Genomic DNA, 26,763 nt, shown 5'->3' with positions numbered 1-26,763 from the left:
ACGGTTTGTTTACAAATGCTGATGGGCCCTATTCTATTGTTGATCCAGAAATGTTTCCTACCGTCTTCGTCGAATTAGATGCTAGATTGTTGCTTCTTCCATCGAAAATATCCGGCCGTGGCGATTCAAAGTTGATCAAGGTTGATCAAAACAATTTGTATCCCTGCTTCCAGTTTGATCACATGAGCATTTTGTGTGGTCGGTGGTTCTGAATATGGACAAACAGGCAGATGAATTCTATTCCTACTCTTTACTGTAATAAGCTTGGTGGCCCTGAAAAGAGCCGTTTTGTTTCCAATGTTGGTGATGATTTAACCTCTGACACCAAACAGAGTGCGTCTCTGTCACTTCAAAAACGTAGATGACATCCATGGCCGCTTACGCTTGGCGTGTTTAGTGTAGGTGACAGCATCACAGATCTCATTTTTCAGGAACACCTTCAGCACACCTCGTAAATCAAACCGGAGATACGTCAGACACCGCCACGGCGAGCCAGACGACGGATGGTGGTTATCTCGAAGAATTTGCGTTTGGTTCTGAACATGGCGATGAGTGTGTAAAATATTACGCAATTCCATCCTCCCTATTCACACGCGCCCGAGGATCGGAGGCGAATGCCACTTCGACTTGTTTCGTCTACTTACTACTCTCTGACGACTGTGCTGGGGAAGCAGCATATGCATGTAGGTAATTGGTGGATTTGTTAGTTAATTCGACGCTTTTGGACAATGCTGAACATTTACCAGTTTTTCAATAGTTTCTTGTTGAAAATCAACATTCGGAAGCATTATTATCGATGCGTTGCCATATTCCTGATCGATTGGTGATAAAATTATTGAAATTGGACCAGGTGCAGCTGAGTTATTAACGTTCAAAATCTTTCTTAATTTGTTACATGTTCCATTTTCGGTTTTCACAAAGTGTACCCCCATATAGAAATCAAAGACGTAGTCCTACGTCAAAAATATGCCGAAATCTTTTCCTAATTTTCTCTTGCAGGAAAAATCACAGCGAAGGAAATTGGCACATATGCCACGGATACACTTCTATGTCAAACTATGAACATGACCATTATTTTTATAATAAATTATGAGCATATTAATCGAGACATTGATGGTCACACTTGTATAGTTTTTGTATAGTTGATGTATAGTGCTCATAATTGTTGTACAAATAATGCTCATGCTCATAGTTTGTCATCCAAATGTATCCGCGGCATTAGCATAGAGGTAACTCTAAGACTAGAAGGTCCCGAAGAAACGAGCTCAACTTTTTGGCTCATCTCTGGTACTATCTTCGGTCCCAAGCTAATCGATTCACCCCTCGAAACATAGGAAAATCCACTAACCCCTCATTTTATCTGTCAAACTTTCATAGCGAATCAAAACAAACATAGTGTAGTACTGGAATTTATACTAGAATGGGGTACGTTAGTCGATTTGCGTCGCATCAGTTGACGAATTCAAGCATAAATAAATCATCCGAAATTTGAAAGCATATTGTTAAAGGGCTCGAGAAATACAATAATCAGTCGAATTATTGTGGAATTTTTTCGCTCAGTGAAAAGGAGACAATAGGGGGACTTTTATTAACCAATTTTCTGTCAAACGCAAACCAGCGCCTGATTGGTTGGGCGAACGTAATACGATAATTTTTACAACAGGGAATCTATTTTCTTGTATTTTGAAAATGAAATAGTTTTTGCAAGGTCGTTTCCTCGAGAAAAGAAGAACACGTCAGAGACAAAAAGAAGCCAGTTGTCTCCTCTTCCTCTTAGGTTCTCTGTGCCAATGCTGCAGCATGCTTGACAAAGTAGTGCATTGATGCGCCGAAAAAAACACTGGCTTTGAAATATTTGACAATACACCATAGATAATAGCACTTTATGCCCATCGTGGTGTTAACACCACCGACAAACCGACATGAATTATCATACAAAGTATCATTAAATTTATGATCAAAGCACAAAACTGGCATCTGCCGCCGTGTTTGCGAAAATTGTGTATCCTAGCCACAAACACGCATACAAAATGTATGAGTTGGTTCGTGTCTAATCTATTCCGTGCAAATTATTTTTATCTAGATAACAAATTTCTATGGTTTTGACAGATAGGATCGCTGCACATTTGAAACCACCGTTATGGATTCTCGATCAAGAGTTAAGTTTAAGTTTCATGTCGGTTTGTCGGTGTTAACACAACATGTACCAATTTAAGGTAAAAAAAACTCAAATTTGAAACTTTTAGCACTTTTAACACTTCAAACACGATGCCTCCAGTAAAATGTGTAACAGCAAATTGACGATGTTTAAAAAATTATTGCTCAGCCAGCGGCTATATCACAGACAGATAAATCTTTAAAGTATGTATTTTCAAATGGCGCTTATAGATTTGAAATACGTTAACAAATGGTTGAGCTATGATTTTTCAAACATTGCAAGTTTACCGTTACACATTTTACCGGAGGCTCCGGGTTCGGAGCGTTAACGATGGTCATTTTCTATCGCCGTTTACACACACCAAATTTGAGATTTAGATTTCGTAAATACACTGGTTATATCTAATAAAACATACACTGGTTATATCTAATAAAATATATATGGCAAAGAGTCTGGTCTTCTTCAGAAGCTGCATGCTCTTAGTAACAAAAATCAGCAAATTGCTGCTAAATAACAGAATTTGGGATTGCTGCAAAAATCAGTAAAAATGAAATCTGAAATCTTTACTGATTTTCAGTAAAATATTGTCATTTTGACAGAAGTTGGAATTGCTGGAAGATACAGCAGCATTATTTTGCTGGAAAGTTTGCTGATCTTTCATCAAGTCTAAAATCAGTAAACTTTCACTGATTTTCTATGACTTAAATTGGTGTGTAGTACACATTTAGCGTACATGCCTTCTGGTTCTCGCATCTTCCGCACATTGGCGCTCGCATCGCAAAAATGCTATGACATGGAATCAAAACAAACGGCCACTGACGGCACCGTTTCTGGAAGCTTGCTCGCGGAACGGGAGCCACATCGGGGAAGGGGGGAAATTCCCACTTGCTGTCACGAAGGAAAAATAGTAAACGTCATTAGATACTGTGAGTTGGAACTATGGTGAAAAATTGGTGGCTCGCTGCTGGCTGCTGGAAAGTTTGTGCTATTTAGATCCCCCGATTAATAGATAATTATTGTACTACGAGGAAATCGAACGCTTAGCCCGCAACGATGTCTCCACCGGGCAACGGAATCTTCGTCGTCCGAGGGGAAATGTCCACCCTGACGACGGCAATGCGTCGTGGCTCACGGTGGAGCTCCAATTCCTATCAGGTAGAAGTCGATAATTATTGCTAAACTCTCATCTCTGGGTGAAATCAAGGGATTGCAATAGTTAGTGGTGGAATTGATCCGTTCCCGGAGTCAATCGGAAGAATAAATTCCGCAGAAAGATCGATTCAATATGGTTTCTTTGTTTTTCTTTTAGGACGACGAGAAAGATGGTCTACTGAAGAATTTTCACGAACTGAAGGAGAAACTTCTGCAGGTGGAAGATTTACGGTTGGTTGAACCGGGAGTGTTCCTTGGTCCCTTCCTGGAGGTGATCCGATCGGAAGAAACGACCGGTCCCGTTACGAGCCTAGCCCTTTCGGCAGTCAATAAATTCCTATCGTACGGATTGATTGACCCAACCCATTCGACGTTGGCTTCCACGGTGGAAAGCATTGCCGATGCAGTGACCCATGCACGATTCGTGGGCACAGACCAAACTTCGGATGGCGTCGTTCTGATGAAGATTGTACAAGTGCTGCGGACGCTGGTTCTGAGTCCGGAAGGGAGCGCTTTGTCGAACGAAAGCGTCTGCGACATCATTTTAAGTTGCTTCCGGCTATGTTTCGAACCTCGGTTGAACGAACTGGTCCGGAAGACAGCGGAAAATGCACTGAAGGACATTGTACTGTTGCTGTTCATGAGGCTGCCACAGTTTGTCGAGGGAGGAAATTTTCATCTCAAATCACTGAAGATGCGGTCCAGCTCAATGGATCAGTCCAGTAAAAAGCGGAAGAGTAGCAGGAATGAGTTGAAACCCATTTCTGCGGCCACACTCAAAATTGTGACGGATGAAAGTGGTAGCCAGGAACCGGAACCAACAACACCGGTGGTCAGTAATGCTCCGAAAGGCTTGAAACCACCCCCTTTGGCTACGACACCGGCCACCCCAGCTGGAGTCATCGTAGATATGCAAGGTTCCATCTCGCAAACTCCAAAAAGCAGTCTGGAGCCAACACAGGAAACTATCCAGGAAGAAACGGATACTCAAGCGCAGCCGGAATCGCTTACTGAAACTGCTCAAAACGAATCCGAAGAGCTGCCCGCTGATTCGTTTGTCAATTCCGTGGGAATTCGGTTCACTCACCAGCAAGAAGAGGAAATTGCTGGTCCTACGCCTCATCTTCCCTACGGGTTGCCGTGCATTCGGGAGCTTTTCCGGTTCCTGATTTCCCTTTGCAACCCGATAGACAAACAGAACACCGACGTAATGATTCACATGGGCCTAACGCTCCTCACCGTGACATTCGAGGTCGGGGCGGACAGCATCGGGAAATACGATTCCCTTCTGGCCATTGTGAAGGACGATCTGTGCAAGAATCTGTTTTCCCTGCTAGCAACGGAACGTATTTCGATCTTCGCCGCTGACCTGCAGCTGTGTTTCCTGATGTTTGAATCGCTGCGATCCCAGCTGAAGTTCCAGTTGGAGTACTATCTGACCAAGCTGGCGGATCTGATCGTGAACGAAAACCCGCGCATCCTGTACGAAGCACGCGAACTTGCGCTGGACAACTTGCTTCAGCTGTTCCGAATTCCCGGTTTCGCAGCCGAACTCTACATCAACTACGATTGCGATCTGTACTGCACCAACCTGTTCGAGGACCTAACGAAGCTGATGTCCAAGAATACGCTCTCGGCGACGCATTCGATCTACAGCGTGCACACGCTGTCGATGGATGCTCTGCTGACGATTATCGGCTCGATCGAGCAGAACTGCATCCACGCGAAGAACGGCGAACAGACGACGTACATGCGGCACTCGCGGAACAATTCCAGCGTCGAGAGGATCGTGCTGGACGTGACGGAGTCGGCGCTGGATCAGAGCGGAACCAGCCAACAGCAAGGTGAGTGGGATTTTTTGTTTTGTTTAATCGATCAGGAAGGCGAGGGGAAGATCGGAAAGCTTATAGCGAATTCGAAGAGAAATTCGTGGGGTACGTATTTCACAATATTATTCCACGATTTCACACTATCGTGTTAACAGAATTCAGGGTTGAACTGCTAGTCTTTGACGATTTGTTGGGTTTATTTTTTAAATGCTCAGTGTACAATTTAATTTAATTTAATAATAATAATTCCAATCATCATTCACATTTTACAATTCATGCATCCTGTACTTTAGCCTTAAATTTACAATTGTTTATAACGAATTATTTGGCAGTAGATTCAATATAATATCATAATAGAGTACAGGATGCTCTTTATGATCACATATTTTTAAATTCAACAACCTGAACCCTTTGAACAAATAATAGACTTTTGTAAAATGTGAAGCTACACATATGTTTTCACAAACCATTTGCAAGATTGCAACATATTTGTGAAATAACTACTGACCTATCTAAAATTATACCGATACATTTCGAGCATTGTTTAATCTTTTCATGGCACTGCCCTACGACAATCCGGGCACGTCGAATTCCGCTGCAGCCACAGATCGATACACTCAGAGTGATAATTATGCTTGCAAGGCAGCTTCCGGCAGCTCCCTGCGGATACAAAATCCAAACAAATCGAACAAATGGGTTCAAGTGTTTCCCTGAAAACAAAAATTATAAACAACCTCATTTATTATTCCCATCCGATTTGAAAACTGCTCCACACTTACGATGGCACGTTAGCACTTGTCGTTATTGAGCTCCCTCCACCACTCGTTGGCATTTCTATGGTAGTAACTCCTCCATCGTAGTAGGTCGGTGGGAGGATGCATGCGTAAAATTTGAGCAAATTCTTGTTATCGTGGTAGGCGGTGTAAGCTAGTATTTGTTCCTCATATAGCTCCTTGGTAACGCTGTGCTCGTCGACGAGGTGCTTCGTCAGATGGATATCTTCGATCATCGGGTAGGTTTCACCGAAGCACACGCAAATCGGACAACGTACGTTGAATGGCACATCTAGATGTTCCAGCGTGAGGTGGTCGTACAGAGTCGATATGCTCAGCTGCTGACGATCGCAATATGGACAGCCGAATATCGTGATCTCCGAGCATTCGACAGAGCTGTATTTGCTCAAAAGAAGCTCATCCGAAACAAGCTGTTGCTTCGGGTGGCCCATGTGACAGTTTCCGAAGCAATCGCTGTGTACACCCGAATCCGAGCAAATTAGACATATGAACTGATGAGAACAACGGTAGTCTACGAAAACCAGCAAAATTAGGAAATTTATCAATGGATTAACTCGCTTTCGCAGCAAAATGGTACCTGGCCGAAATGCGAATAAGTTGGCACAATTGCACATGTTTAAAATTTATGTTATCACTTGGGATGTACGAGATGTTATAGCTTGCACGCTCTAATATGGACTGCACGATCTAATATGAAAATCTCATGTTGCAACGTCTTCTGGTGCATATAAGGAATTTCACAAAAAATGATCATTCATTTTCGCGAATTGCAACGCCTGATGAAATCGAAACTGGAACCACACCGGAACACTCCGTGTTCCTGACAATGGCTACTACTCGACTATTGCACTGAATTGCTCTGAATCGAGGCACGTCTTCTTTTTGGTCACTACGTATCAACTGGGGACTCATAGCCTAGTCAGTAAAGGCACGGTATTACCAAGCCGGAGGCGGCGGGTTCGATTCCCGGTCCGGTCGAGGGAATCTTTCGGGTTGGAAATTTTCTCGACTTCCCTTGGGCATAAAGTATCATTGTGCTTGCCAAACAATATACGAATTCATGCATTGGTATTGGAATCGAAAGCTCTCAATTAATAACTGTGGAGTGCATTTAGAACACTAAGTTGAGAGCACGCAATAAGCTAATATGCACTAAGCAATAAGCTTGAAATGCATATAAGAAGAAGAAGAAGAAGTATCAACTGGTGGAACCCTCAATTGTGTTGTTTTTAGCATCCTGTCGAACGAAGAGCTGTGTTTCCGTTGAGGAGTTTGCCTGTAAAGCGATCGTTGAGGAGACCACCACGCAATAGAGCATTTTATGAGACGTTTCTGGTTCAACTCATGAATGAACTTTGACAGGAGGCGGTTACCTAACACGCTCGTTCAAATTTACTCTAAAGTGAGTAAAATTCCACTCACTTTCGTTAAAAGTGGAACTACTCTAAAGTGAGTAACCCCATGTTTACTCACTTTTGAGTAATGTATGAATCTGTCAAAATCTGAGTAGCACTTACTCAGTTTCGGTTTTCGCAATATTAGCACAACTGAGGTTACTCAGTTTTGTAAATATTATATTTTGACAGGAAATTATTTGATCGAATTTTTTTTTGAAGCATAATAAAAACGATTTATTTTATCACAATAGAATTATAAACTCTAATTAACAAATTGATAATAATTCTGCTTATTAAGCGATTCCGAAGGCCACTGCAGCTATCATCTCCAGGTGCTATTTTCATTCCTAGAAGTAACCAGGGATGTAACATATTGAACATCTCGAAATGGACTGAGCGGCTTCCATGGCACAACTTACGGATCAGTTTCTCAGCATTTTTTTCTGAAAATTATTTTCTTTTTGAATATATTGCTATTTCCCGATTTTCTCATAAAGCTTACTTGTAATTCTCTCATAGTAAACTTTCCTTTGGATCGAGCTTGGGATTCTGAAGTTCACAACCAAAAGTTGTTGCAGAAGTTCACGTAACCTGTGTAAATTTGGGCTGAAATAAAGTTTATCTAAGGAAAAAACACCAACTGCACACTTAATCTAGCTCGGTAAAATCTCCAACAGCCGATTACTTCGGCATTCCGTTTGGCTGATATCTCTGCAAAATATCTGTTTGTTAGCTGATATCTCAGCAAAATGTTATTTGTTAGCTGAGTCTCGGCAATTTTTTGACTGAATCTCAGCAAAATAAATTGCAGAATTACTCAGCTGTTGGAATCTCGGCGAAAAAAATGCTACTCACGCTAGTTACTAGTCCAAACAAGTTTCACAGAACGCTGAAACTTTCACTCTTTGAACGCTTTGTGGGAATTTCTCGGGAAAATTGCTTTCAGCCCAGGACTTCAAAATTTTCGGACGTTTATTACATTTGATCTTACTCAAAACAGTAAAGATCCATATTTATTTAATTAGAGTAAATGTTACTCACTTTGTTTAATTAATGTTACTCAGTTTTTGACATTTTGCATACAAATACGAAATTGAGTCAAAGTTACTCACTTTAGAGTAAAATCAGACGAGCGTGAACGGCTGCGAGAAGCAATATCAATATCATCAAATTCTGGCAGGCAAACCAGCTCCTGTCATTTCATAAAATGAACTATAGATCCTGATGGGAAATTTCGAGTTACGGCGTCGAAGAAGATACACATTGACGAGTGCACGGATGGATTTGAGTTCACTCACTCGACAAAAAGTGACACAACAGCGGGGCCCTGTTTACTAAAAATGAACATATATGTGTTCATTTTTAGTAAACAGGGCCCCGCTGTTGTGTCACTTTTTGTCGAGTGAGTGAACTCAAATCCATCTGTGCACTCGTCAATTAGACCTGTTCATTTTAACAGAAATGTCCGGGATGCACCGGGTCAACCGTGATTACTGTTCGTGATGTTAATTTGAACTTCTGTGCAAATTCAAATTTGAATTGACTATTCAAAGTGATTTTATTGAAGTTTGACTTAGTTTCATGCTCGAAGATTTCTTAAAACGTGAAAAAGTTTGAAGTATTTGCTCTACGAACTTTCCACCCATATAATATAAAAATGTGTAGTCCATGGCATAATGTTTCTTATACTGTTCTAGAAATTTCGTTGAAACATAGTTTTCGAGTAGATTCCATAGATTGAGAGATATGTTGACGGTATCGAGAGGACTGTAAATGTTGGGGGTTCGGTTTCTACGAACAATCAACGAGAATTTCTTCCGTAGTCAATCAAGGGTGTGCCAAAGTCTTACGGTTGGGGCGCGCAGTAGGGATGCGCAAATCATCGAACAAGATAAAAATCAGAAAAGAGGCCGTTATAACTAAAATTCACAAGACAACAGAGCCAATAAAAGTTTCAATTAGATTGACAGAACATAGTTGCATTGCTTTTCAATGACGACCGATGACTGTTTCATTGATAGATGATTTTTTTTTAAATATGAATCCTCAGTAGACGTGTTTTTTTCAGGGCTTGAAGAGGGAACGCATTCTGCCTGTGACTGCATGAACTTGTACCTACATTTTCCGCATTCATTATTCGCAGTGATCGGCATTCACTGAACCTGATAAAAAAACAGTCGCACTGAACGGGATCTAAAAACAGTCAGATGTCCTTTCTACGCTGCGTTGTGCTTTATGCAGTTGCTTTGCAGATGCCGATTTTTAAATTCATTCCTTCTGTTCTGGTCAAGTTGATTGCCAACTGCGGGAGCTGTAAATTCAGACGGATTACCTATCGACTACCGCACGGAAGCATTTCGCACACACATTATTTTCCTTTCCAGTGTGAGATAGCAGCGCTTGGAATATATACTTTTGATACGATGCATCTCGATGATATCTTTTTTTATATATCGGCAGTCATACTAGCGCGGGTTAAGCGTTGGAAAACAGCGATCCGCGACGCGGATTTCGCGTAAATAAAGGACTCCCGCACGATTAGGCAAACAATTAAACTTGTCAAATACCACACAATATGAGTATTTTTGGAAACGGTGTGACATGTAGATGCAGAAAATGGATGTTTGACGCCATTTTGGAATCCAAGATGGCGACCTATGTTTGCTATAAAACTGTGAAAACTCGTCAAACATTATGCAATATGGGTATTTCCGGAACCGGTGCGGAATGTAGATGCCAGAAATGGATGTTCGACGCCATTTTGGAATCCAAGATGGCGACTTCAGGTATGCTAGAATACTATAAATATTCGTCAAAAACCTTTCAATATGGATATTTCCGGAACCGGTGTGGAATGTAGATGCCAGAAATGGATCATCGACGCCATTTTGAAATCCAAGATGGTGACCTCCGATATGCTAGAACACTATGAATACTCGTCAAAAACCTTACAATATGGATATTTTCGGAACCGGTGCAGAATGTAGATGCCAGAAATGGATCTTCGACGCCATTTTGGAATACAAGATAACGACTTCCGATGTACTAGAATCTGCAAATACCATACAATATGAAACAGCGTAACTTGTAGAAGTCGGAAATGGATGTTTGATACCATTTTAGAACTCAAGAAATCTATGAAAATATTAATATTTACGGAGCTAACGTGACTAAACTCGTCAAATGTCATACGATGATGATATCTAAGAACACGGCATGACATTAATAAGTCAAAAAATATACAAACATCTACTCTACTTAGGTTTTTATTTCTCTGCTTGTTAAAAAATGATTGCACGTTGCCTTGAAGTTCATTAAATCATCACCCTTCCATTACTTCTATTATTTGAGTTTAACAATATCTTGTCAAGAACTGGTTGGGTTAGTTTGATAGTGAGTAAATCTTCTAGGATGTTTTCACCCAAGGATGTGCGTTGGTCTAAAATCGTTAACGCCAGAGCACTGAAAGCACGTTCCACTGATACTTGCGTCGATGGAACGTCGTAAATTACAGCAGCTGCTTCAAAGAGATCCTTTTGCATGATTTTCTTCTGTACCCAGTACTCCCAAACGTTGACATGGTGTGGTTGTTGCAATCCAACATCCAACACACTTAACTGTTCTGGAAGCGTTTTGTTTGGGATACATTTAGGGTCTCCGCTTGAACCTGCTAGACAGCCTCCAAACATGTCCGCTAAAAATCTGTCCAGTTCATCCTGTTGAACAGCTGGCTCAGTAAACGTGGCATGCTGAGTGCAGGGTGTTTCCTCCTTCAATGCTGAAATCCGTGCAAATGTATTTATGATGAATTTCTGAAAGGTAGAAGTTAATAGGTTGGCAATTTAATAAAAAAATACATATTAAACAATCCTATATGAAAAGGCACTACAGATTCATTAAAATACTCTCATTGTGATAATCAAAAATCATACTGATTCTTGAATGTTGTTATTCAAAAACCAAACAGGTAAAAATGCTTTTTTCCCAAAATTCATTAAACCTTTTCTTCGAAACTTGCGTTTGCCTGGATTTTCCATTGTTCTTTCAAACCAACTTATTATTTTTTAGCATCAAACACACCAACCACTTTGCTCGATGAATGCCGTTCATTGACTGTTTTTTCGGACATTCCCAAACCCAAAACGAAAAAAGGAACCCGAATGAAATCAAAATGGGAATGAAACCAGAGCGAAAGGGAGCGACTACCCAAGTAACCAACAAGCCCGTTAATCGCCCTTTTTGGTATATAAGGCTGCTATACGACTGATATAAAGTTCGGAAACCCTATATTTACCTTATATCGCAAAAAGGGCGATTATCGGGTAGTTAGCGGGCTTGGTGGTTACTTGGGTATACAGGAGAGGATTTTGAAGAAGAGAAAGTGGGAATGCTTTTTGGTATCTATTCGCTTCACTGTGCATCGATATGTATGAATGCATAGCGTAGTGTGGGGGTATTGAATGGTATACAAAGTACCGCACATAAAAGAGTGATGAAATTGAATTCATACTGCTGCTGCCGTTCGCTAGAAAAAAGGAACGATCAGATGCCCTGGTTTTTTATCAAGGCAAGTGTCACTCGAGCCATAACAGCAATTTATAAAATAACGAACATTTTGAATGGCTCGAGTGACATTTGCCTTTGATAAAAAAAAACACGCTTACTGAGGATTCATATTTCAAGACCAACAATTGAAATGACCTTAACTCAATTTTGTAAACAAACCTTGTAAGGCCATTTTCTCGCGAACCGGCCTTACAAGGTTTGTTGACAAAATGGAGTTAAGGCCATTTCAATTGTTGGTCTTGATTTCCAGGTCAATGATCCACTTCAATTCTATAGAAAGCATATTCATGAAAATCCATGAAGAAAGAGCTGTCGCACGGCATGTTTTTGAGTAAAAACGCAATTTTCCTCTGCTAGGGGTTTCCCCCGGGGGTATCCAGTGGTTCCGAGAGCGGCCAATATGGTCACTGATTCACTTTAAGTATATAGAAAGAATATTCATGAAAATCCATGAAGAAAGAGCTGTCGCACGACATGTTTTTGAGTTAAAACGAAATTGACCCCTGCTACAGGTTCACTCGGGCATCCCAGTGGTTCCGAGAGCGGTCAATGTGGTAAATGATTCACTTTAAGTCTATAGAAAGAATTCATGAAAATCCATGAAGAAAGAGCTGTCGCACGGAACGTTTTTGAGTTAAAACGAAATTGACCCTTGCTACAGGTTCTCTCGGGCATCCCAGTGGTTCCGAGAGTGGCCAATGTGGTCACTAATCCATTTAAAGTCTATCAAAAGCCTACTCATGAAAAAGCTTGCAGAAAAAGCTGTCGCACGGCATGTATTGGTGTAAAAACGCAATTAACCCCTGCTACAGGATCCCCCGGGGGCATACTGGATGTTCCGAGAGTGGCCAATGATGCATTTATAGTTTATCGAAAGTCTATTGACGAGAAACCATGAAGAAAGAGCTGTCGCACGGCATGTTTTGAGTGATTAAATGATCTGCCCGCATTCAGAACCCTCCACCAGAACCGATTCCAGGGAAATGGTCATATCTCGGTTGGTTATAGGCCGATTTTAGTTCTTGGCATATGATTCGCTTAAGAAATGATTCTTCTTTCGTTGAATTTACTAACCAGCATCATATATAAAATTTCACCAAAAATTTAGCAAGTTAGACAAGCCCTCCGGAAACCCGTAGAACAATATTAGTTTTCCAGTCAAATGATCTTAGAAGATTTAAAATCGGATCATATTCGACCAAGTTATAACACTCCAAAGTTGACCAAAGATTTGCCTATCCTAGTTATTTTGAGTAACCCCTGTAGGCCCATTTCAAATATTACTCTAGAAATAAAGATTTTCTTCATTAGTTGTTCAACCATCAACTCGACTAGATGTCTCAAGTTATTTCTCCCCGAGGGGTTTCTACCAAGCTTGTAAGGTGATAGGTAATCAAAAATTACCACAAATTATTAAAATATTTAGTGATTTTTAAATTACTCAGTAATTTCAATGTAATAAAAATAATTGTGGGTAATTTATGGGTAATTTCAGTAATTCCAACAGCTTGGAAAATAATTTGGTAATTTTAAAGGTAATTAAACAGTAATTCGGGTAATTTCATATATGCTTGTACTCTGGAATTATCATGTTCATCATCTGCTTATTGCGTCTGTTATTTGCGTTGGAAGACTGTAGAGAAAATTCATGCATGTAAATTTTCCAAGAATTTAAATTAAAAAAACTGATTTTCATGCATTTTTCATATCTTTTTCCAAAATATTTTTACAAAAATCAAAACGTCCCAACAAATTGTTTGAGGTATAAACTTCTCTTTAAAGCATTTGATCTTCTTTTCATGATATTTGATGAAATTATTCAGTGCCAACATTTCAAAGGCGCGTAATTGCATTTGTAAACAATGGCTTTAGCCGTGGATTTCTCGCGGATTAAAGTTCACTCATGAAAATTAATTGCACTATGTTGGAATGTTGCTTCTATTAGCTAGCATTGTTAATTTGGAGGAATGAGCTTTTATTTGTGAGAAATCGACGGCCAAAGCCGTTGTTTATAAAAGCAATTACGCCTCTTTTAAATGTTGGTACTGAATTATACATTTACCCTGATTAATCTTGAAAATCTTAATGCGTATGAAATTATCTAAATCAAAGGTTTGCAATATAATCAACGAAGACGTTTTCTTGTGATTTGGGTTTTATTCAAGATAAACAAAAAACAGTTAAAAATCAACAACATATTTATTTAAAATCGACAAACCATTAACAATCATGTGTGCTTTAAAATTTAAGATGTACGGTGTTTTGGTTTTCATCAAGTATTTCACGGATCATACTAAGCGAATCTTTATCAAGTAAGGTTCAATTAGTATCGCTTTTTGGTGCGGTAATACGTCCAGCGTAGCTCTCGATGTGAATTGGACTTCGTTCTACACATGGCTGTAATCTGTTTCCTGATGATAGCTCAAACCAACTACAAACCACATTCAATCCGTTTCGGTTTTTGGGATGGTTGACAGGCGCTGTGTCCAGACGATAAGGACGATACCTTACACGATTACTGTCTTTACCAGAAATATATTGGAAGCATAACACTTGTCCGATAACCAATCGGATTTCCAACCAAAATGTGCACCATTCTCCTATGGTGATGGTGTTATAGATTCCATAATGTTTTGAGAGATTGACCTCTTTCTCATCTTGTCCATCATCAGTTCGCACATAACGCCTCAAGCGATCAGGACTCACTCGGCTTGGTTGCTTACGGAAAATCCATAGCAGGCTGGAAATCTTCACAACGATTATGTTTCCGTTAATCTTTCGAATCTTGACGGAATTCCTTTTGGCGGAAGATTTTTCTGGAATCAAAACAATGTGATTAGATATGTAATCCAAAATCTAAAATAATCAATAGTTACCATAATCTTTAGTATAATCTGTTAACTGCAATTCAAAATCAGGAACATCGAATAAGTCGGCCAAATCCACGACATCATCGTGGATTCCTTTCAAACCTCTATTATCAACGATGTCGTTGTCTGGAGCATCCTCGGTGTCACATGATTGCTGAAGTATCTCATAGTCTATAGCGAGGTCTACCGGCTGAATATGGCAGCTCACATGTTTTTTTTTTTCCTTTGGTTTGTTTTTTTCCGTCGATCTTGTTTTCCATGCTGAGCACCAATGCTACCGACGTGCCAGGAAGGCAGCTCCCACACCTGGACCCTACCTATCGACCCATCAACTCATGAACCGGGCACATAGATCTGAGTTTGCGAAAAAATCCTTCATTCCACTGGCTGTTGAAAAAATGAGGCAGAAACGCATCCGAGCAATTGTTCTCTCGACAATATATGATTATTTTAATGAGCTCGTGAGCATTGAGTTCTATACAAAATGCGGAGTTCAAAGTAATAAAGTTATCTTCAATCGAAAGCCTTTTACGGATTAGCTAATCCCGCCAAAAACGTATAAAATATACCGCATACCAAATTCGAAATACTCGTTGAAGTATTGTCAAACTGGACTCCATGAACGCAGAGGTTGCATAGTATATCAACTTGAGGAATAACACAGTTCCATCGCTTTGAAGCACGTGCTTTTGAAGACCTGATGCTACTCTGCTTTGAACCAATTTTTCAACAATCCGGTAATTCATTCTGTCTTCTGAAAAGATTTCGCCAATCGAGAGACCATGTTCCGATATAGGACGTAGATGAATCAAAATGATGAGATGACTTGCAGTAGCAATCAAATTTCCTACAAACAGACAGCTTTTGCATTATTTTTTAGAAAATCAGTCCAATCAATGCTTACCTATACGATGAACTTTCCCCACGTTTAAGAAGCGGTTTTTTTAATTTTCCGCCTAGATGGATAGTATCTTGAACACAGAAGAGTGGTCCTGTTGACTTACTGAAGAAAAAACGTGCGTACTTCTCCAAAATGACATCATTATCATCGAGCTCATGTCCTAATAATCCTGTAAGCATTTTCATTCCTCTTACATAAGGTGACGCTCCATCAGTGGAATAACCCATTACAATTATATCATGCTTAGCAAGTTCATGTGATATATGCTGTACACGTGCAACAAACGATTCGGATTTATAAGACTTGCCCATTCCGTATGCTATGAGACAAAACGGAGTAGCATGTGATGATATACTCATCGCCATGACAACATTCAAATCTGTTGCTAATTTTCCCGAATGTGCCTGATCTTTAACATCTTTTGCGGAATAAACTAATGAACTCAAAATAGGCAACCCAGTTGATGGACACTCGTTGTACGTGTTTCCTACCATTCTTTTGCAGTTGGAATCGTATTCAAGTTTTGATGTGACAGCTGTTGCATCTTCGGACAGCCAGACGAATTTGGAGGCCTTCACTCGGTGGATATAACCAGAAAATTCTCGTGATCGCAGTATCCCTTCTGGAATATGTTCAGACTGACCAGAATAATATTTATACAAAGTCGATGGTTTGGGTAATGGTAGGCACTTCATGAACTGCATGTAGTTCGACCTGCCTCCGGTTATGAACACGCACATTGAATATCGTTTGATATCGTCGTCAAACTCAATTTTCCTGCCTTCTTGCTTCATCTTATGTATTTCCAATAATTTTTCGAAAAACGCATTATCATCACCATTTGAGGGCAAGTTGCCTTTATCTCGAGCTTCATCTAAATCAGATTGGTGTTGAACATCGGTCGATGAAGTAGGTCGAAGCTGATTTGTCACAGAGCAAGTTGCAGCTAAGTTTTAGAGATACCGGTATATATAGGGTTGCTTCCAATCGGTTGTGCTGTTGAGTCGTGAAAGGCGTTTTTCAAATCGTTGTCGTTGAACATTATTTGGAGCTTTTGTATTCAGAGATCCGCATGCTCCATTTGCGAACCTCTTTCAATTCCCCCTGTAGATCACCGGCTTCTGAAAATGAAAATGTAAGAAGTTGTGACGATCGCTGTGATCAATGTGTCGCCAAAATAGTCATACCAAAAGATTCTGCATTTTCGTCTGTAGAAGAATCAAGCGAGGAATCAAGTGTCTCCATTTCTCCTACAAGAGATCCAATCTCGGATCCAGCACTCGATACCAGCTCGTCCTCTGTAGGTTCAATATAGGTTTTAACGCCATCTTTGAAATCTGTGATATCGATCACATGAGCTGAAACAGATTAAGAAACATGTAGATAAATATATACATAAACATGTAAACCAAAAACTATACCGTTAGAAGTGCTGGGTTGATCCGAGGTTTGATCGAAGATATTGTCAGGTTTTTTACGCTTTTCACCAGCTTTTGGTTCCGGTTTCAAATCTGATCGCTTTGAGAACATTTCGCTCAAACTGATTTGCTTTGTTTGTGTCTTGTCAACCACCTTTCTGTGGATCTTTGCATAATGCTTGGCATAATTAAATGTTATCACTTGGAAAGTGGATGATCCAGACAGCGAGTAAAACAGCATCACGAGTTTTTTTGGTTGACAAAAAGGGCAGCAGGTTCCAAATTTCATTGTGCCGCCGTCAATTGTACGTTTTATTTCGAACTTTTCTGGCGATGCATCAGGATCCCCTCAGCTTTTGTCCATTGAGATAACCGTTGTTGAAAGTTTTCGGAAATCAGATTAGCTTGGTCCTTACTGAGAGAGCTAGAAACTATCTGCTTTGGCACAGATTTGGCTTTATTTGGAACTTTTTTATCGGGCGTTCCGCATACCTCTGCGCTCTGAGCCATTTATTTGCTTTTCGGACAAGACTTCCCCAGTCACTGGACTGCACCAGATCCCGATAGCTAATCAAAGCAGCTCGGTGGCATGGGAGTAACTGTGTAGACTTCTCTATGCGTTTTAAATCATCATCTGACAAAGATTTCAAGGCCACGTAGCTGTCATAACCGGTATCACGCAACAACTTTTGTACTGGATAAGGTATTGGACCATGAGTTTCCAGGACATTCCAGAATGAAATTAGCGGACGATCAGGTACAGCGTCGAGTACAGCTTGCGGTGGCGATTTCGAAGAAGAGTTATGAATCTGCCAAGAAATTGTAAGTAGTGAGTCAGCATCGTAATCCTTGTACTAATCAAAACTTACCATTTTTGTTACAATATTTTGATTACCCTTATCACAACAATCTTCAAGTCACTAAAGTTCACAAAGACATGTGAACATGAATCTAAACTAAAAAAAATCACGAAAAATCAGATTTGTTTGCCAATTTTGTGAACATTCGCATTAGCGCGCGTAAATGTCCAAATCCAAATCAAAACAAAAGCAACAGCCGAGTCTCGCTATATTGAAATACAGTATTCACAGTAAAACTTTCAAATTCCGATTTTTCATTTTAACTTTTTTTAAACTCAGTTTGAAATATGAGTTTAACACTAGGTTTAAGATGATTCCAGTTTTATTTTTTGCTGTGCTGCTCATTTCTATTAATCGAGCTTAGATGTCGTCGTATTTCTCTAACAATTCCATCGTTGGAAACATTGTTAATCATTGAATAATTGAGTAATTCCAAAGTAATTCCTAAAATTATTCAAGTAATCGTAGTAATTTCGGTAATCGAGAGTAATAAAAGTAATTTCAAAGTAATAAATTAATTTTAATTAATTGAAAAGTAATCAGAGTAATTTTCGGTAATCTGACTGGCACTGACCGGTAATTAACGCTGGTAGAAACCCCTCGTTTCTCCCCAATAGTCTATTTCTGCGTCCGAAACCTCGAACAGGTTATGGGCCCAGACGGAAGCTCCTGATTGGAAAATTAAAGTGTGAAAGTTTGCTGTTTTTTCTCGAAGCGATGGAGTGGGCAAAAATTGCCAAGTTGACCAATTCGAACTATCAAGCATGGTCGTTCTCTGCGAAAGCGAAAGGAACCAGGTACTCCTCCGGCACACCGATGACGGACGCTTGGAGGGACGGCGATGAGAAGAAGTTGGCCACGATTCATTTGATGGTGGATGAGAGCCAATATAGACTGATTCGTGACAAAACGACCGCGAAGGACACGTGGACGACTCTGAAGGAGCACCACGAGAAGACCACGTTAGGGCACCGAGGGGACTTCGGCGTATAACGAACCTATCTGGCGGAAATTGAGAAGCAGTACGCATGTCTGGAAAATTCCGGATTTAAAATGAAGGAATGCCTTAAAGTGGCGCTGATATTGCGAGGACTTCCGGAGTTGTTCAATCCTCTGACAACGGCTTTGGAAGCCCGGAACAAGGATGAGCTCACTCTGGAACTAGTGGACGAAGCAGATAAACTTCGAAAACCGGTCCAGTTTCGAAGAACAAGCGCTACGAATGGGTGGAGCTAGTACGTCGCCGAAAAATGTCGTTTACTATCATTGCGGCAAGGCACATCGAAAGCGAAATTGTAAGGCGTTTCTGGCGGAGAGCAGTGGTAAGGCAGAAAGAAAAGGCCAAGGCCAAACCAGTGCGCACGACTCAAGATCCACGTTTATGGTGCGGTCTGGTAAGCATGGGTGATTGATTCGGGCGCAACGTCACATGTGTACGTCCGGAGATTTTGACCGCCGACGGCAAAGTTCTTCGTACGGCAGGCGTCGCTGAGTATAAAATCGAGTGCGTGAACAGTCGTAACGAAAAAGTGTCGGTTACGTTGACCGGTTTGATTTTTGCTCCGGGACTAGAAGGCAATTTAATTTCTGTCACGAAACTCGCAGAAAAAGATGTTCGTGTGGAATTCGACGAGGATCAGTGTCGGTTGGTATATGACGGGTCGGTAATTGCGACGGCAGATCGCGCGGCTGGCCTGTATCGACATGGTGGAAAAATCGATGCTGGTAAGTGATAAGCAGCACAACGCCGACTGTTTGCACGCGTGGCATCGAAGACTAGGTCACAGAGATCCGGATATGATTGGTGAGATTGTTTGGCCTCTGGGTTGAAAGTCAAGGATTGAGAAATTCGGCGGACTTGTGAGTGTTGCGTCGGAGGGAAGATGGCACGGCCATCGTTTCCCCAAGCAGCCGAGAAAAGGTCAAAAGCGGCATTAGATATCGTGCCCAGCGATGTATGTGGTCCTATGACGACATCGCCAGGCGAGTGCCGGTATTACATGACGATGATTGATGATCATAGCCGCTATGTTGTCGTCTATTTCTTGAAGGAAAAGTCCGAAGTTACCGACAAGATCCGTGAGTATGTGAGGTTCACTGAAACTCAATTCGGGCGGAAACCGAAGGCCATCCGTTCAGACCGGTGGTGAGTATACCAGCAATGCCATACGCAAGTTTTACGCAGAAGAAGGAATTAAGGCTGAATTCACCGCTGGACATGCCCCACAACAGAACGGCGTAGCTGAAAGAAGAAATAGGACGTTAAATGAGATGGGATTGTGTATGCTGTTGGATGCTGGTTTATCTCGTCGTTTTTGGGCAGAGGCTGTGAATACCGCGGCGTATATCCAGAATCGACTGCCATCATCGACACCTTACGAGATCTGGTTCGGCACCAAACCCGATTTGCAGCACTCGAAGGTGTTCGGTTGCAGTGCATACGTGCGGATTCCGCCACAAAAGAGAAAGAAGTTTGAAGGGAAGTCAATCAAAATGACCTTTGTCGGATACGCATCGGACAGCAAAGCCTATCGTTTGCTGAATAAGTCTACTAGTCAAATAGTTATCAGTCGTGACGTACGATTCTTGGAGCTCGGAAGAGGATAAGAACGTGAGAAATGGAACCATCCGTAACCTATCAGGTAAACTCTCTCGCGTTCCGATAATCAACCGGTTCGTACAACAAAAGGAGAAGGATAGTGACTCATCGGCAGATGGACAACAATACCAAAGTCTGGTCGGAGCTTTGTTGTACATCGCTGTCAATACGAGCCCGGACGTTGCGATCTCGACTTCCATTCTCGGGCGGCGGGTCACCAAACCAACAATATCGAATTGGAACGAAGCGAAGCGGGTGCTTCGTTACCTTCGAAAGGTACGGCAGACCACGAGCTACACCTGGGTGGTGGTAGCAACCTTCAAGTGGAGTGTTTCGTGGACGCAGACTGGGCTGGCGAAGTCGACAACAGAAAGTCCAACACTGGATATATTTTCAAGTTCGGTGAGGGACTCGGAAGCAGGAAGCAGACATGTGTGTCCCTTTCCATCACTGAAGCAGAGTACATTGCACTTCCAGAATGCTTGCAAGAACTGCAGTGGCTGCGTCGATTGGTAGACGACTTGGGCGAACATCTGCCGTCTCCTGAGCATTAAACCGTTAGAGGTGAAACGGACGGTCGCTCGAGCTATGTTGATATGAGCTGCTCATGGGTGACATCGACTGGCCTACATTGCTGGCACAGCTAAATCTGTACGCTCCCGAGAGACCCCTCCGTCAACGTGACATTCTATTTTTGGAACCACAAACCAGGAATTATGCACTAGATGAGCCAATTCGAGCAATCAGCCGGCAGTTCAACAACTTCTTTGGTGTGTTCGACTTCAATGTGTCAGCGGACGTGTTTCGTCATCGGTTACTTGGCCTTTTTTGTACCGTTGACCGTTACTAATTAGTTTAAGTTTTATTAATTTAGACACTAACTGTCATAATTCAAATTATTAATAATAATTTCCGTTTTTCTTCCCTTCCTAACTAGACCGCGACGTCAGCGACGTTGCCGTGGAGTCCATCAACAAGTACTTGAAGTCTAGTCAGAACGAAGATCGCCTCCGGCAGATTGTCAGCCAGGAAGCGGCCGCCGATGGTACGGCCCTGAGCCACGAGGAACTGGCCGCCATCAAGAAGAAGAAACGACTGCTCACGCAAGGAACGGACCTGTTCAATCAACGACCGGAGAAAGGTATCCTTTTCCTGCAGGAGAATGCCATTCTCAGTAGCACGTTGGATCCGCTGGAGATTGCCCACTTTCTGCGGGAAAACTCCGGACTGGATAAGAAGATGATCGGTGAGTATATCAGCAAGAAGAAGAACGTCGAGAGCAAAATCCTGGAAGTGTTTGTGAAATCGTTCGACTTTGCTGGGTTGACGATCGATCAGGCACTTCGGTTGTATCTGGAAACGTTCAGACTGCCCGGTGAGGCTCCGCTGATTTTCCTGGTGATGGAACACTTTGCCGATCATTGGCATGTAAGTACGATAAAACGTTTGCCGTTCGATGCAACCTAGGTGTGTGTAATTGATCGATCTTTGAACTTTCGCAACAGACATGCAACAACGAACCATTCGCGAATACGGATGCCGCTTTCCGGTTGGCTTACGCGGTCATCATGCTGAACATGGACCAGCACAATCACAATGCGAAGCGTTTGAATGTCCCGATGACGGTGGAGGAGTTTGTCAAGAATCTGAGAGGACTGAACGGTAACTCCGACTTCGATCAGGATATGCTGGCCAACGTTTACCATGCGATCAAGTAAGTATGGCCGCGGCATAGATCCGATTCGGTGAAATTCAATCAACAATTATTCTCCCCGTAGGAACGAGGAAATCGTAATGCCAGCGGAACAGACCGGCCTCCTGCGGGAGAACTACCTGTGGAAGGTCCTGCTGCGTCGTGGAACAACCAAGGACGGCATGTTCCATCACGTGTTCGGTCCCAATCACGATCGTGAACTGTTCCGGATCATTCAGGGATCGACACTGGCTGCGCTCAGTTTCATCTTCGATAAGAGCCCGGACAACACCCAACTGTACCAGAAGTCCATGAATGGATTCATCAAGTCGGCCGTTGTCGCGTCACACTACAGCTTGCATGGCGACTTTGATGCTCTGGTTTTGACGTTGTGCAAATTTACCAGCCTGCTGAATCCTCCGGCCGATGTGCACGAAATCACGGCCAATGTGATGTTTGGTCAGAACTCGAAAGCGCAGCTTGCTATGAAGACAGTATTTGCGTTGATTCACGACCACGGCGACTGCATGCGGGAAGGCTGGAAGCACATTGTCGATGTGGTGTTACAGCTGTTCCGGTTGAAGCTACTGCCGAAGGGTTTGATGGAAGCGGAAGACTTTTGCGAACCTAGCGGAAAGGTTACTCTGATGCGTGAACAGTATCAACTACCGAAGACGGACGCCGGTCTACTGAGTAGTTTGTATTCGTACTTGAGCAATGATAGCCAGCGGCAACCATCGTACGAGGAGCAGGAGATCATCAAGATATCTAAACGTTGCATCAAAGAATGTCAAATCGATCAGATTGTGAATGAATCCAAGTTCTTGCAGTTTGAATCTCTGGTAGAGCTGGTCAACTGCCTACTCGGAATGATCAAACCACCCGAGAGCTACAAATCCGTAGGGCTACCATATGCAGAGAATACCGTAGTGTTCCTAATGGAGCTGCTCGTCAAGATCCTCATACAGAACAGAGATCGTCTGCTTCCGGCTTGGAAAAGCTGTCAGGATCAGCTATATCTACTGCTATCCGGGTCAGCTTCATGCGATTACACCTACCTGCTGCAAAGAACTACCATTGCCCTGTTGAAATTGGCCATCTATCTGATGCGTAATGAAGAAATCTGCTCCACGATTCTCCAGAGTCTTCGGATGCTACTGATGCTCAAGCCGGCAGTCATCCTTTCGATTTCCAAACCCATTTCGATCGGTATGTACGAACTGCTGAAAACCAGTGCTCAGAACATTCACACCGAAGCCGATTGGATTATCGTGTTCACGATACTGGAATGCGTCGGAGCGGGCGCTGTGCCTCCGGAGTACGAAGAAGCGCCAGTTGTCTCGGGAGCCAAATCCGATGGGGCTCTCAGTAGCGAGGAAGATTCCGGACTACCGGATCGTGGCTACATCTCCGACTCGGAGCTGAACGTCGTCAAGAGTGGACATTCGTCAAATTCCTGCACACCGCTGATCAGTCCCACTGGAGACAATTGGATCCTGGTGAATAAGGATGCCGACATTGTATCGTCGCGGTCGTCCTCTCCAAAGCACACCATCCAATACCGATGTAAACTGCTGGAGCATTCGCCTTTCGCGCTGGTCAAATGCTGGGAGAGTCTGGCGTTCATCGTTCGAAACGTATCCCACATAACTCCGTACAACTTCGAGAGTTGCGTTCGCTGTATTCGAACTTTCGTGGAAGCCTCGATGAACGACGGAAAGGAGAACCGACGCCGGCAGCGACGGAATGGAGATGAAGGTGGTAAGAATTCCCGCAACCGTAATCGCAAAAACGACAGCAGTGATAGCGACTCGGAAGAACTGCCCGAAGCGTACCAGTCGATATCGATTCAGTTGCTGGATTTGATGCATACGTTGCACACGAGGACGGCAAAGATCTTCCGCTGGTGGGCCGAAGAAGGGGGTGCTCTGCCGCAGTGTTCCGCTTTGTGGTCCCAAGGGTGGTGTCCACTGTTGCAGGGCATTGCCCGATTGGCCACCGATCAACGAAGACAGGTACGTTGCTGGATGGATGCCTTCGGGAAGTAGTTTGTCTCACTTTGCTGGTCTGTTACAGGTCAGGACGAGTGCTATAACTTGCCTGCAACGATCGCTACTGGTGCAGGACCTGCAAACCCTCACCGGCTTGGAGTGGGCTGGGTGCTTCAAACAGGTAACTTATTTCGTTGAATGGAAACGTGAAGATTTTGAGCTAATGTGTTGTTCTTTTCTTTCAATCGCACAGGTGCTCTTCCCGCTCCTCTCGGAGCTACTGGCAGAAAAGCCCATCAAACCGGCCGAAGCCGGTTTGCTGGAAGAATCGCGCATGCGAACGGCAACCATCATGTCCAAGGTGTTCCTGCATCACCTGACGCCGCTGATTGCCCTGCCCGGGTTCAACGAGCTGTGGCTGGAAATACTGGACTACTTCGAGCGGTTCATGAAGATCGGTTCGGACATGCTGTACGAAGCGGTGTTGGAGAGCCTGAAGAACATGCTGCTGGTGATGCATTCGGTAAGTTGACATATGTTCTTTGTTTGAATTGTTGTCTGCAAATAAATAACTTCTGAAGACAGTTTCCTCGGAGTGACACTGGAAACATTTGTCTACAAACATTTTGGTTTTTGTCTTCAGTGGAGGAAATTAAGAGTCAATGAATCATCAGTTGGGTTAATGAAACGTATGGTTCTCCCTAGTTTTCCGAGATGTGCAGTGCATTATTCAGGGACGTAGTGAGGGGGTGGTGAAAACAACCCACGCCGATGCATTTTTTTAAATCTCATAAAGATGCAAACTTTCGAGAAAATCGATTAAGAATTTGAATTCTTTTTTTGCTATTTTCCAGGAACTGCTTACTCTATTTAGAAACCTAGGCTGTTTCTAACCAAACTGATTAATGAGCTTTTCAAAACTTACCTTATTCATCAGGTCTCCAAGATCCCAAGATCGTCGTAGCATATCTGAAATAACAAATCATACAAAATCTTATTGAACTTTTCACAGGTATGCATATTTCACAACAGTGACGGAGTGACACATTCAGTTCTGTGGGACGTGACATGGCAACGAATTTCCGGTTTCCTACCCAACCTGAAGGACGAACTGTTCAAACCCGACGGTAACAAAAATCAGATTCTTTGAAATTTCAGTTTACAATAACAAATCCTTCTTTCCAGCCCATACACCTCAAGTCAATGCGGTCGCTCCACCACAATCTCCAGTCCCAGCATCTCCCGAGCCGGCTCCAGTCCTTCAACCGCAACCAAGTATTATTCTACATCCTTCACCGGTGCCACCAACGACCGGATCACCAATCGTAGACCAAGCTCGGCTTCCGATGGCAATGTCCACTAACCTTCTGATGAGCAATACCGTCAATCCAGCTCCACAAATACCCCTTCAAACACCGATTCTGGTACCCCAGGCGGATCCTGCCCCGTCACCACCGACAGTTCCATCCCAACAATCCAGTCAGGAGAACAGTCCACTGAACAAGAACCGCTACTCGAACATCATCGAACTACCGGTTACTCCGTCGCCCCCGCCCTGTCCAATGGAACAGCAGCTAAATCTTCCCGCTGCCGAACCGGAAGCGACGAAGCCAATCATCACGGAACATGCGACTGTTCCACTGAGTCATCTCATGGCCGGTAATCAGTATCCATCGTTGCACAACGTCCCCGTCGGAATTGCCCAAAGCTTCGCTCCGATGTTTGTCCAACCAACCTCGGCGCCCGCCGACGGAACCGACATCTACAATGACTACGTCAACGATCCCTACAATCTGACCCTGCAAATCGATCAAACGGCAAACCCGGCAGCTGGCGTTGGCCAACAGCCTCAGCTCCAGGAATCCCAGCAGCACCAGCAGCAACCGCAGAATGTGTTCCAATCGGCCAACTACTTTGGCTCGTTCCAATTTGGCCCCGGTCGGATACCACCAGGTTCGGAAATGTTGTTTGGTGAACCCTAGAGAGCCTGTATTGGGATAGAAGGAAGAGCTGGTCTCTGCCTGCTACCGCTGATCCCAACCCAACTCTACTGACAGAGCATTGAAGAGCCACGGCCACGAAGTCTCTAATCTGGCGATTTATTCTCTTCTCTTCCCTTCTCTCTTTCGTACATTCCGTACCCAAAAAAAAACATGCTTGCACTGGACCGACCTGCGGGTGATGATTTTGATTCTTTCCAGACTCACCTAGCATCATCAGAACGGAAACGGACAATGAATACTAAAAAAAAAACTAGGGCAGAAACGAGGCAGTCTGATCATATAGCGAGCGAAATAAATCAAATGTTGGCCACTAGGGTTGGACAAAATCAATTATTTTTAATGTGAAAGTTACGGACGGATAGTGAAATAAAGCTTTGCCTAGCAAAATAAGTCCCAACATTTGACAATGTTCAACAAATACACACCCACACCCACATGCATAATAGTATAACAAATACGATACACGTACAGTTACGCCGTTAGCTAAGCAAAATGATAGAAATTTTTAAATCTGTCTGCATTTTCTGTTTTT

General features: G+C 42.7%; 3 protein-coding genes across 3 annotated transcripts in view; 1 reads left to right on the top strand and 2 right to left on the bottom strand.

Annotated features, from left to right (window-relative positions):
* Window positions 1-26,763, bottom strand: part of LSm3 (U6 snRNA-associated Sm-like protein LSm3) — a 123,526-nt gene that overhangs the window by 81,746 nt on the left and 15,017 nt on the right. The gene's annotated exons all lie outside the window — the stretch shown is intronic.
* Window positions 3,110-26,488, top strand: garz (Sec7 domain-containing protein garz). Its single transcript, XM_065238982.1, has 10 exons — window positions 3,110-3,313; window positions 3,468-5,154; window positions 21,482-21,972; window positions 22,050-22,258; window positions 22,323-24,252; window positions 24,314-24,409; window positions 24,482-24,751; window positions 25,241-25,355; window positions 25,414-26,181; window positions 26,430-26,488. The coding sequence occupies exons 1-10, from the start codon at window positions 3,212-3,214 to the stop codon at window positions 26,471-26,473; spliced, it is 5,712 nt and encodes a 1,903-aa protein (XP_065095054.1). The 5' UTR covers window positions 3,110-3,211; the 3' UTR covers window positions 26,474-26,488.
* Window positions 5,896-6,879, bottom strand: LOC135715536 (E3 ubiquitin-protein ligase Kcmf1-like). The gene is made up of 2 exons (XM_065238777.1): window positions 6,511-6,879; window positions 5,896-6,444 (listed from the first exon to the last, which is right to left on the bottom strand). The coding sequence occupies exons 1-2, from the start codon at window positions 6,545-6,547 to the stop codon at window positions 5,915-5,917; spliced, it is 567 nt and encodes a 188-aa protein (XP_065094849.1). The 5' UTR covers window positions 6,548-6,879; the 3' UTR covers window positions 5,896-5,914.

Source organism: Ochlerotatus camptorhynchus, unplaced genomic scaffold, assembly GCF_037179485.1.
Source record: "Ochlerotatus camptorhynchus isolate MF236.1 unplaced genomic scaffold, CSIRO-AGI_Acam_v1.1 ptg000046l, whole genome shotgun sequence".
NCBI lineage: Eukaryota > Metazoa > Arthropoda > Insecta > Diptera > Culicidae > Ochlerotatus > Ochlerotatus camptorhynchus.
The sequence above is the reverse complement of the archived record's forward strand: the minus strand, read 5'-3'. Positions and strand labels throughout refer to the sequence as shown.

Bases quoted from the DNA above. Each gene is read 5' to 3' on its own strand.
- garz (XM_065238982.1), top strand. From the start codon at position 3,212: ATGTCTCCACCGGGCAACGGAATCTTCGTCGTCCGAGGGGAAATGTCC. The intron at 3,314-3,467 runs GTAGAAGTCGAT...TTTTTCTTTTAG, and splicing joins GGAGCTCCAATTCCTATCAG to GACGACGAGAAAGATGGTCT. The intron at 25,356-25,413 runs GTAACAAAAATC...CCTTCTTTCCAG, and splicing joins CGAACTGTTCAAACCCGACG to CCCATACACCTCAAGTCAAT.
- LOC135715536 (XM_065238777.1), bottom strand. From the start codon at position 6,547: ATGTGCAATTGTGCCAACTTATTCGCATTTCGGCCAG. The intron at 6,445-6,510 runs GTACCATTTTGC...TGGTTTTCGTAG, and splicing joins CTTATTCGCATTTCGGCCAG to ACTACCGTTGTTCTCATCAG.